This window comes from Prionailurus bengalensis, chromosome C1 (genome assembly GCF_016509475.1).
Source record: "Prionailurus bengalensis isolate Pbe53 chromosome C1, Fcat_Pben_1.1_paternal_pri, whole genome shotgun sequence".
Lineage (NCBI taxonomy): Eukaryota > Metazoa > Chordata > Mammalia > Carnivora > Felidae > Prionailurus > Prionailurus bengalensis.
In genome coordinates, this window is record NC_057345.1 from 160,824,298 (window position 1) to 160,837,041 (window position 12,744).

The 12,744-nt window shown below is 37.0% G+C and overlaps 1 protein-coding gene across 2 annotated transcripts in view; it reads right to left on the reverse strand.

Annotated features, from left to right (window-relative positions):
* The window catches only part of METTL8 (methyltransferase 8, methylcytidine), a 93,557-nt gene that overhangs the window by 21,653 nt on the left and 59,160 nt on the right, over positions 1-12,744 (reverse strand). For both annotated transcript variants that reach the window (XM_043577022.1, XM_043577023.1), the window contains exon 3: positions 8,501-8,592. In XM_043577022.1, coding sequence (XP_043432957.1) covers positions 8,501-8,592 — 92 coding nt within the window. The remainder of the gene's footprint in view (positions 1-8,500; positions 8,593-12,744) is intronic.

Here is a 12,744-nt window from a genome sequence, read left to right on the forward strand (position 1 = left end):
TAATCTGTGGAAATATTCCCCTCGGAATTAATCTTCAATAGCCACTAAAATCTAAAGGATAATGATATTAACAGAAAACATTCACACAGACCAGTCTATACACTGATCACAGTTCTAAAGTTTATTATATACCAGGGCCCCTGGGTGGCTCAATTGGTTAAGCGTCCAACGTTGGCTCAGGTCATGATCTCACAATTTGAGCTCCATGTTGGGCTATGTGCTAACAGCTCAGAGCCTGGAGCCTGCTTCGGATTCTGGGTCTCCCTCTTTCTCTGCCCCTCCCCTGCTCATGCTCTGTCTCTCTCTCTCTCTCTCTCTCTCAAATATAAATAATTTTTAAAAAACATTAATATTTATTATATACTCATTTATAATAATCAGATGAATATTTAGAGTGATGGCAACAATTTAATGATTATTAAGTAGTTCTTTCTTTTTGTAAAGTTTTATCTATATCTTATACACAAAACAAGAATTTTCGATGAATTCTTCACTCAACTTGCCGACAGTTTCCTCATTTGATGAGGGGTTGAATTAGTGTTTCTCTATGTTCAAGGTCTAAAAGTCTATGTACTTTTCTTATTAAACCCCATGAATTTATGGAGAACATTAAACATTGTCAGTTCTACAAACTACAAAACCTTGGGTCAGATTGTGTCTTAAATATGAACTTGTACTACTACTGTTTTAATTTCTACAGTTTATAAAGATGAATCTTCAGTAAGGTGACTGGAATCTGGTTCATTGCAAATATATCAAGCATCTAAATTCAACCCTAGATTATGCAATCTTTAAAAAGGATCTGATTACTATGAGAAAACTACAGTCAAGGTCTGCTAATACGTACACTTCCAAGCCTTTTTCAAGTATTTCCCACTATTCAGGAATTAAGAGAAAAAAACATAAATCATTATATCATTAACAGCAATAACACATACTGTTTGTTATGTGCTAGGCACTATGTCAAATGCTTTATTTGGATTTTTTCCCATTTTAATCCTAATGATACCAATCAGACATATTATTACTCCAATCTACAGACAAAGAAATTCAAGGTCAGAGGGGATAAAAAATTTTCCAAGGTCATCCAGCTAGAGCCAGGATCTGGACCAAGTCTACTGGATGTTTTTTTTTTAATATTTATTTATGAGAGAGAGAGAGTGTGTGAGCACAAGTGCACACAAGCACGCATGAGTGGGGAAGGGGCAGAGAGAGAGAGAGGGACAGAAGATCTGAGTCGGGATCTGTACTGACAGCAGACAGTGCAATGCGGGGCTCAAACTTTCGAACCGTGAAATCATGACCTGAGCTGAAGTCGGATGCTTAACCAACTGAGCCACCCAGGCACCCCCCAAGTCTATTGGACTTTAAAGCTCATGCTCTGGGGTATCTGACTGGCTCAGTCAGAAGAGCATATGACTCTTGATCTTGGTGTTGTGAGTTCGAGCCCCACTTTGGGTGTAGGGATTACTAAAAAATATAAATTTAAAAAAGAATAAATAAATAAAGCTCATGCTCTTAACTATTACACTATATTGCCTTCCTAACACAAAATCAGAAAATTTTTAAAGTTTATTTATTTTGAGAGAGAGAGAGAGAGAGAGAGAGAGAACACCAGCAGGGGAGGGGCAGAGTGAGAGGGAGAGAGAGAATCCCAAGTGGGCTCTGCATTGTCAACACAGAGCCCAACCCAGAGGTCCATCTTAAGAATCCCGAGATCATGACTTGAGCCGAAAATCAAGAGTTGGATGCTTAATCAACTGAACCACCCAGGCATCACAACACAAAATCAGTAACAACCCCTCCAAAATATCTCTGAAAATAACCTGTTTTTCTGATTTTGTACTTTCCTCTCATTATAAAGCATCCAATTGAAATTAAAACTTCAGTATGACATAATCAGTATAAATTGTAAAAATAATGCTGATTGGAGTGAACCTTCATAAAAACAGACAAAAAATACAGAATTAAACACCATTTGATTTATATAAAATATAAACTATGCAAAATTATATGATGAAATTATGATGAGCAATGGAAACATAAAATGTTCTATGAGAATAGGTGGGTTTGTGGGATAGAAACAAAACAGAAACAGCACCCAGCATGGGCTGGGGTAAAGGCTAATGGGCCGGAACTTTCTTGTTCTTTGCTTTTTAAAGTTGTGCTTTCAGCAGTATCTCAATCAAGGCTGGCAATTCATAGTTCCCAGTTATGTGTGATGGCTTCTGAGACCCCACCAGAAGCTCATTCACACTCACAGATCTGGTTAGGAGCAAGGTAAACACCTTCAGCATATGATTTAATTTCCTGAACATTAAAGGTCTCTGATAACAGGGAAGTGGAAGAGCTATTTTTCCTGACCATGAGTGAAAAATTTAGTTTCAACCTCCTATTAACTCATCTCAAGTTCAGGCCAATAATGATAAATATAGTGTGGAGAATCTGCCCTTTCTTAATCTTGTCCAAAATACATACATAATGTATGACCCTGAGATCAAGAGTCACATGCTCTCCTGGCTAAACCAGCCAGATGCCCCAACCAACTGATTTTTTTTTTTTTTTACCAACTGATTTTCTAAATAGGTATATTAATGATCAGTTTTTCTTGAAGAAGCAGTTTTTCCTTTCATATTCCTAGGCTGTGGACTCAGAGTTAATTGCTCAGTGCCAATGGCAGTAAAAGGGATGTAGTGATGTGCTTAACCACAGACAGATGAAGCAAATTCTCAATTATTCATTTATTAAATTTAATACTGCTGAGGGGAAGAAGGAATATGACATACTAACTATACTTAAATATTCAGAACTCACCCTGAATCACACTGAATATCACAACTAAGAAACTGAATTAAACCACTTATGTATCTGACATATGAGATATGATTAGTATGAATTATGAAAATTTACCCTGTTACAGTAAAACAAAAGGCAATTTAGAATTATTTTTACACATCATTTACACAAACACCTGAGCTCTCAAAGTTAGAAATTTCCATATATCACTGATAAAGTTCATTGTCTAATTAAGAAAAAACTCTTATGAAAAGTATACATATATATATATATACATATATATGTATATATATATATACATATATATATATACACACACACACACACATATATTTTAAGATTTTATTTTTTATTTTTTTAGAGACAGAGAGAGCATGCAGATTGGGGAGAGAAGCAGAGAGAGAGAGACAGAGAATCTTAAGCAGGCTCCATGCTCATGTGGAGCTCATGTGGATCCCACAACCCTGAGATCATGACCTGAACCACAATCAAGAGTCAGAAGCTCAACTGACTAAGCCACCCAGGTGCCCCAAGATTTTATGTTTAGGTAATCTCTACACCCAAAGTGGGGCTCAAACTTACAACCCTGAGATCAGGAGTTGCATGATCTACTGACTGAGCCAGCCAGGCACCCCATGAAAAGTGTATTTCTAAGAGCACAGCATGAACTTTTAAACAAACAAAGCTGACTTAAAAATAAGTACCCTATGGGCACCTGGGTGGCTCAGTCGGTTAAGCATCTGACTTCAGCTGAGGTCGTGATCTCACAGTCTGTGAGTTCAAGCCCCACATCGGGCTCTGTGCTGACAGCTCAGAGCCTGGAGCCTGCTTTGGATTCTATGTCTCCTTCTTTCTCTGCCCTTCCCCAGCTGGCGCCCTCTCTCTCTCTCTCTCTCTCAACTATAAATAGACATTTAAAAAAAAAAGTACCCAAAATTTATCAGCACATGAAACTTTTAGCTACTCTTTTTTTTCCACACAGGACACTTTCAAGTGGTAAAGGTATTCACAAGTGGTAAAGTTATTCTTTTACTATTTTGCTTAACATAGATAACTCACCCTAGATAGGTAGTTATTTGAAAGTATATTTTAAAGTAAAAATAGCAGCTGCTTTCGTTATTAAGTTTTAAAAGCCCATTACATTTGCTAAATGATCAGCTAAGATATAACACACTGGAGATGTTTTTAGGAAATTATAAAATATAAACATGTTAACTCAAAAACTGCCAAATGTGTTTTTCTTATTTCTCTGAATTAATCTGCTTTTAAAAGAAATATGAGCTATTGTAATATTTAAAATAAATTACCAAAAGGAAATGTGGAATTAAAACTATTAATCTGGGCACCTAAGTGGAAGAAATATTGCTAATGAGAGCTTGGATGTTATATACTTTAATCACAGACATGAAATGTCAACCATCTCTCAGCAAAAAACTACACTATTTGTGATGCTTAAGTTCCTATTTTCAGAACTGTGAGGGTGTTTCCTGACTTCAGTTCTCACAACATCTGAGACAATAGGTGAGAAATGAGAAATGGGAGTGACAGGAGGGAGTGACACACACAAGACCAAAAGAAGTGTGCTAGAGAGTAGGCCAGCATGGCAGAACAACCAGTCTTTCCTCCCAGGGACATTAAAATAAGTGAGATAAGATCAATAAATAGTCCTTATGCTATATAATGATCTGCCAACGGAATCCTCTGTGATGGGAGAAAACAGGCTCTTTCAGAGACTTAGGGCTCTCCTGGAAAAGAAGAGACGGTGGTTAACAGAAGCACCAGAATAAGAACCGGGTCAGAGCCTCCTTTGGGTTTTTATGAAGTTTACGAGCAGAGCTTTTAAATGGATCCATTCACCTTGACCTGTATTCATCAGAGACAGTAGATATCAAATTAGAAGCTTCCCCCCGGACTTCCACAGCCTAGCAGGATCTGGCAGAGACTGGCTGGGTGGCTGAGAAGGTATTTAGTCTCACTGTAATGTCTTGTCACTGAACATAGCTCCTCAGAACAGAAGTTCTCTTTCTTTGCCATCCCCACAGCAGCCTCAATTGCGGCTCTATGCAATCTTACTTAAATGGCATAATCTTACTTAAATGGCCACTCTCCCTGTGTGGTCCCCTCCTTGTGGCAATTCCCTGACATGTATGCAGTCCACCGCACCATGTTCTATTCCAGGGTGGGGAAACCTCAATCACTTTGAGTCATTTTATTTCATTTTACTTTTATTAGTTAAAACAAAATTTTAAGTTTACTTATTTTGAGAGAGACAGAGACAGCACAAGTGGGGGAGGGGCAGAGAGAGAGAGAGAGAGAGGGAGAGAGAGAAACCCAAGCAGGCTCTGTGATGTCAGCATGGAGCCCAGCACGGGGTTTGAACCCATGAACTATGAGATCATGACCTGAGCCGAAATCAAGAGTCAGAGGCTTAACCGAATGAGCTCCCCAGGCTCCCCATTTTGAGTCATTTTAAAATGGAGTCTTTAGTTCTGGGTCTCCACAGCAGCCAGAAAACTTGCTCAGAAAGAGACTGTATGTGCTAATAAGCAAACCAAATGCTTCAAAGCAGTATCATCAGTCCTCTCCAGCCTGCTTTTCCTGCTTCTGTAGAGAGAGGCCAGTCACCACCTTTCTATTTCAGTCACACTATGGTTCTGTGGGAACTGTCATTTTCCTTTACTGCGGTTTCCGAGCCCTAAAATAACCTTCTCATTAGCTTCACTCAAGTTCATTGTTAACATAAATAGGCCAAAATAGGCAGCCTCAGTACAGAGCACTTTAAGGGAACATTATCAGCACTGCTCATCTATTTATGTCCTAAACAAATATTCAAGAGAGCATGAAAAAAATTCTTGGTTTTTCATATCAGGAAATATACTGTAGATAATTTTTAACTTCCTGGAAACGAATTAAGATGACTGATAACTTTTAATTCTGTTTAGGCTTGACTCTCTCTGTCACATCCAGGTGGCCACTAGCAGAAGCTTGAGTAATGTGGAAAATATGTCTGTGCAGCTGCTGGCAAAGAAGCAAAATTATACTTCCTCAGAAACAGTGTGACAGAGTTCCTGCAAAGGAATGCAATGTTGGCTGATTTGTAAGCAGAACTGCCACTGGTATGCACCCTCAAATCCAGCCCCAACACTCCCTGGCTATATCCCACTCTGGGACTGCATGGCTGGAGCTCATAAAAATAGAATGGCTCCATCGTGGATCAGGTGCTCTTCTATCCTGCCCACCCTCCAGGACATATTCATGCTTAAGATAAGGAAGGAGAACTAGCTCTAAGGAGTACCAAACAGTGCCAGAGGATAAAGTAAGTCATTAATGGTGGCAGAGAATAAGATAGGGATGAAATGCCCCCTTCATTGGTTAAAAGCTGTCTCATTAGCTCAGTTTTCAAACCTTAGCTACAATTGTATACTAAAGTCACTAGAATAATAGTTGACTATTGGTGAGATTAGTGATTTTCACTATGTTTGGCTTGCACAGAGGAATTAAAACATCTTTCCCTGGGGGGGTTTCAGAACATAGGATTGATCTGGAAACCAAATTCTATCTCAGGAGTTGGCAAACTTTTCTGTAAAGGGTAGGACAGTAAGTAGTCTTTGTGGGCTGTGTACAGTCTCTATTACAACTATTCAGCTCTGTATATATACCTCAAAAGCAGCCATAGACAATATGTAAATAAATGATTATGTCTGTGTTCCAATAACACTTTACTTATAAAAGCCGGCAGTACACTGGATTTGCCCCTGGCCATAGTCTGCTGACACTTGCTCCATCTAACAGGTACTCTGATACTGCTACAAGAATGATTGAGAAATCATCATGACCAAAACCAAGCTGTTCTGGCAAAATTAATCTAGGGTATTAGAAGCCAGAATAGTGGTTGCTCTTTGTGGAGTTGGAGGGGTTGGAAAAGTATTGTTACTCGTTCAGAAAATGAGGAAGTTCTGGGGTTAATGGTAATAATCTGTTTCTTGACGTGGATACTGGTGAAATTCAATGAGCTTTGGGACAATTCATTTAGGAGTTGTGAAAATTTCTCTATGTATTTGGTACTTCAAACAACTTTTTTTTTTTTTTTTTTTTTTTTTTAAAGAAAGAACGAACCTGTTTGAAAGGAGAAATCACTTTAGGAAAAACAAGGTAGAAAGTCTTATCTCGAGAGTACATGGGTTGGTCAAAGTGTATATGGGTTCCTAGCTATGAAGTGAGAATGACACAGACCAAGTTTTTTCTAGTGTGCTTTAAAAAAAAGTGGTAAAAAACACATCACATAAAATTTATCATCTTAACAATTTTTTAGTGTACAGTCCAGTAGTGTTAAGTATATTCACTTTGTTGTGAAACAGAGGTCCAGAACTTTTTCATCTTGCAAATCTGAAACTCTGTATGTTTTAAAACAACAACTGTGTTTCCTCCTCCCCCCAGCCCCTGGTAACCACCATTCTACTTTTCGTTTCTATGAATTTGACTACTTAAGGTATCTCATATAAGTGGAATTATATAGTATTTGCCTTTTTTGTGACTGACTTATTTCACTTAGCATAATATTCTCAAGGTTCATCCATGTTGTAGCATGTGGTGGGATTTTCTTCCTTTCCGAGGCTGAGTAATATCCTCTTGTGTGTATACCACATTTTGTTTATCCATTTATCCGTCGAGGGACATGTGGATTGCTTCTACCATTTGCCTATTGTGACTAGTGTTGCTATGAACATGGATGTGTGAATATACCTTCAAAACCCTGTTTTCAATTTTTGGCTATATATCTAGAGGTGGGATTGCTAGGTCATATGGTACTTCCATTTTTAACTTTCTAAAGAACTTCTATACTGTTTTCCATAGAGGCGGCACCATTTTACAATTTCACCAATTGCACAGTGCATAAGGGTTCCATTTCTCCACATCCTTACCAATGCTTGTTATTTTCTGTTTTTGTAACAGTAGCATTAGCCAATTTTTTTAGAAGCCAGATTCGAAGGTTGGCAAGGTCTTACCTCAATTAAACTCTGAATATCAAAAGGCCTCCAAGAAAAGTACCTTGATGTTTAGCCTAAAAGGTCACAACATTTTAATACGACTTTACCTTTTTTGCTCAAAGTTTCTGAATTTATTAAATATTCCTGGCCAGTAAAATGCACAACAGCATACTAAAAGATGCATAGTGAGGCACCTGGGTAGCACAGTCAGTTAAGCATCTGGCTCTCGATTTTGGCTCAGGTCATGATCTCACGGTTCGTGAGATCAAGCCCTGGGTCTGGCTCTGCACTGACAGCATGGAGCCTGCTTAGGATTCTCTCTCTCCCTCTCTCTCTGCTTCTCCCCAGCTTGTGAGCTCTGTCTCTCTCTCAAAATAAATAAATAAACAACAAAAACAACTAACTAAATAAATAAAAGATGCATAGCAAGAGGGAAATTTCAAAATTTCCTTGTGTGTATCTCTCAGAAAAATGTAATACTATGATTACCAAAAAAGCAAGTAAAGAGTCAATACATAATGTATTTCACTAACTTTGTCCCACTACACTAGAATAATGGAATTCTCCCAAATGGAACAAGTGGATTGGCGTAGGTAAAAGCTAAGAACTCTCCAAAGTAATGACACAGGAGGAAAACAGACTAACATGTGAACTGAATCAGCGGAAGGTCAAAGAGAAAAACCAGGCTCCAGAAGCTACTACGTGTAGTTGCCTACCTTGTTCTTCCAGAAGGACTCGCACAGCTGAGTTTTCCTCTACTCTTTTTCTGGCTGCTGCTTCTTCTTCTTTTGACCACTGCATGTGATCCCTACCAAAAAATGAAAAGATTGTAAAACCTGCTTTATAATTGAAATCAGAAAGAGAGTGACAAAGGATACATCTTTCATTCTAGCAGAGTCAAAGACAAATGATACAAACTAATTCTGTGTTGAATGAATATATTTTGTGTCAGATGTTTCTTCTGATAGTGCTGGTACAATCCTGGAACTCCTATAGCTCTTCTGTTTAAATCTGGCTGTGTTGCAAGCCCCAGCCACCTTTTGGAAATGACTGCGAAGTAATGTCCCAGGAGCACTATGGTGCATGATTATTTGAGTACTAGTATGGTTTGCTCTATTTTACTCTAAGGCTAAATTTATTTGCCCTTTTGTTTATGAATATGGCATTCTTTAACAGTTTTAAAATCTCTTTCATAATAATTGTATTCTAATACTTCACTGTCAAAGAGATATAAGTTTTAAAATAGTTTGCACTTACCTTCAGTCTTTTAAGTAATTTTATATTTTTATTAGTTACCTTAATTTCTGTAAATGGATTCTTTTACATTTAAATGATAGAATAATTCACATAGTATATAAGAAGGTCAGCTTTTCAAGATCTTGCACTTTGTATAAGTATTTTCAGTTTCAGAATTTATACTTCCTATATGAGAAGATATTTTCCGCTGCTAAAATGTTTTCATGGAATAGAAGCAACATCTTTATACACAAAAGGTGAGTTTTTTGGGTTTTTTTGGTTTTTTTTTTGTTTTTGTTTTTTTGTTTGGTTTTTACAAAGTTTGCAATGCCTTTTTCTCAATTGGTAAGACTATGAATGAGTGACGTAATTTTCAGGAATAAACCGTTTTTCTAAACAACAAAGAAACTACATACCTAAAATTCAAGTTCCATGTAGCTTATTGATAATTATAAGAAAAATTAACATTAATATCATATGATATTTGTAGCTACCTCATTGATTATAAAGGGGCAAAATATCAACATTTTGACATGCATCATAATGGTGGCTGATAAACATTAACTGAGCACTTAGCCTGGTCATAATTATTATACTGATAAGCTACTATTATTTATTATGTGCTAAGCATTGTGCTAGTAAGCACATTACATACATATATGTCTTACTTAATTCTTTCAAAAACCCTATGAGGGGGTTATAATCATGCTCATTTCTCATAAGAGGAAAGAGAAATTTAGTAAGTTAATCAAGGTAAGATAGCCATTAAGTGACAGAACCAGAATTCAAATCCAAGTCCATCCTCTTGGCAAGTAAGTAGTCTATTAATGTCTACCAAGACAGTGGGGGATACTGAGAGATTTAAGACTTATCTTTGGCCATAATGGGGTTTATATTCTCCTGAAGCAGGCAGATTAACAGAAGTAAATGAGAATATAAGGTAGTCTACTTGGTTAGCATCTACTGTATGCAAATATAGCCAATTAAGGCTAGCTGGGGCAAATAGGAAGGCTTGAGAGGGAGGGGAGTCTGGGCCCAGGTCAGAGGGAAAGGAGGTGGGGCAATTATTCATGTCATTATGAAGCTGGGAATATGGACAGTATATACAGGAAACAATAAAAAAATCCATTTTTATTGGTTCTCTTGGGTAACGGCAGATGAAGTTGGCAGCTGGGTCACGGTCAGATTTCAGAGGATCTTAAGTGTGAACAGGTTAGTAGTGCACAAGAGAAAATGACGTGGGGAGGTGGAAGGGAGACCAGTGAGAAGTCTGTTCAGTGGTCTAGGAATAATAAGTCCCGGGACTAAGGCAGTGGCAACAAACAGAAAGGCAGAGCAGAGGGAGAGACCCCGACAAAACCTGTAGCTGTGACCTAGAGGTTAACTAGCTGCAGGGAGGAGAAGAACAACAGAGTCAAGAATGATTCTAAGGTCTCAAAACTGAATATTAATCAAGTAGGGGTAACCAAGACAGAATAAGGAGTTACTTTGGGTGGAATGATAAGCTTGGTCCTATTTTAAGTCATGTTTATGCAATCAGATATGAGAGGGTATATTCCAGTGACCTGGCTATAAATACACCACTGGAAGGTGACAAACTGCTTTCCTTTAAGTAAGATCAAAACTGGTATACTGAAATTCTCAAGAAAAGTAAATGATAATGCAAAAAAAATCAGAGTTCCAAAGATGAAAATTTAACCACTGTCATTTCAAATAAAACCCAGTCATTCACAGCCTAAATAATCATTCAGCAGCTTTGTTCACATGCTTCAATGAATGAAATTAGAACAGATTTTTGTTTTGACTTAACTTATGTGAGCAATCACATACATAACTTGGAACTGGCAATTATACTTTATTTTCTGTATATATAAATCCATATAGAGCATTATTAAATGATAGTTATGATATTAAAGGCAACAGGTCATTTATTGAAAAAATAGGATTACTAAGGCTGGGTACAAGCTTCTCATCTATGAATTTCTACAGCATATAAGAAAGAAAATAGAACAATCCATTTCCCTGTAACAAAAATCAAGCTCTGAGACAATGAGAGTATATATGGTCTTTAGCTTTAAGCATTTGTTTTAAACTGTTAGTTTAACTTGCTTCTTCCTGAGTATTTAATAGATTTAGTTATTTCTTAAATTGCTCTAACTTCCTTACACTGTTCTTTATGTTGCTTCATTTTCTTAACTGCTAAGTGAGGGGAATATTATACCCTAAGCCCCGGCAGAACAGATTTTCCACTGTACAGTTACCAAATCCCCACAGAAACCTATAAAATGTTTCTACTGTATTTATGAGAACTTCCTCCAGACCTGCTGCTTTATGGCATTTCTTTATATTAGAAGAGTCTGATTCACATATACTAAAACCCAACAGACGGCAATAAGAATCATTCAGGTTTGTAAGTAATAAATACAATTACAATAGAATTTAAGCATAGAGACAAATAACAAACAAACTGAAAATAGTCAGGTATTACAACCACCATCATTAACAACAAAGGAAAAAAGTGTTCCATACTGTTTGACCTATGAATTGTGCTTCTGGGAATTTATTGTAATAAAGTAACTCAAAAGAACAGAGAAATACCTATAAAATGATATTCACTAGAATACCAAATATAACACAAAAAGTTGGAAATAATCTCAGTGATAGGGTAATGAAAAAAAATATGGTAACTTAAAGGAATATTATGCAGATATTTAAAATTATAAATATAAAGTTTACATAGCAACGTGGAAAAGTATTTATGACACATGAGGTTAAAACAGCAGATCCCAAAATTGTACATGTATTATAATCAGAACTAAATAAAGTTATAAAGATATTGGATGAATAAAAACAATTGTGTTCAAATAACAGAACTGAGATTACTGTTTTAAAATTTCCTTGGGGCGCCTGGGTGGCTCAGTTGGTTAAGCGTCCAACTACTGATAGTGGCTCAGGTCATGAGCTTGCCCCACGTCAGGCTCTGCACTGACAGTGCAGAACCTGCTTGAGATTCATCTCCCTCTTTCTTTGCCCTACTTGTGTGCTCTCCCTCTCTGTGTGTCTCTCTCCCAAAAATAAACAAACTTAAAAAAAAAAAAGAGAGAGAGAGAATTAAGCAGAAAATACAAAATACACTTAACATTTTTCCTGGAAAGTTTAATATGAGAAAAAGAAATCTCAAAAATAGGGGCACCTGGGTGGCTCAGTCGGTTGGGCATCTGACTTTGGCTCAGGTCATGATCTCATGGGTTTGTGAGTTCAAGCCCTGCTGTTGGGCTCTGTGCGGATAGAGCCTGCTTTGGATTCTGTGTCTCCCTCTCTCTCTGCCCCTCCCCACTCATGCACTGTCTCTCTCTCCTTCAGATATAAATAAACATTAAAAACATTAAAAAAAGAAATATCAAAAATAAAAGAATTTTTGAGTAATAAATTTTTACAATATGGCTGGTAGAATTTGTCTTATAATTTTGTAGTAGTCATAAGTGTTATGACCTCAGTTCATGAATGTGCATATGTCCATACTTCTTATTCCTTCTATATGTAAAGTGTAATCAAATGATGATTCCTTGCTTCAGCTTTAAGTTGACTGCAGTTAACAGTCTAAATAATTGTGTATTTTGTTTGGTTTGGAAAAGTTAAACACAGACACACACACACACATACACAGACCTCAATAATTTAGCTTGGGTACTAACATTTTTGAGGATCCTGCCTATTGAAAATT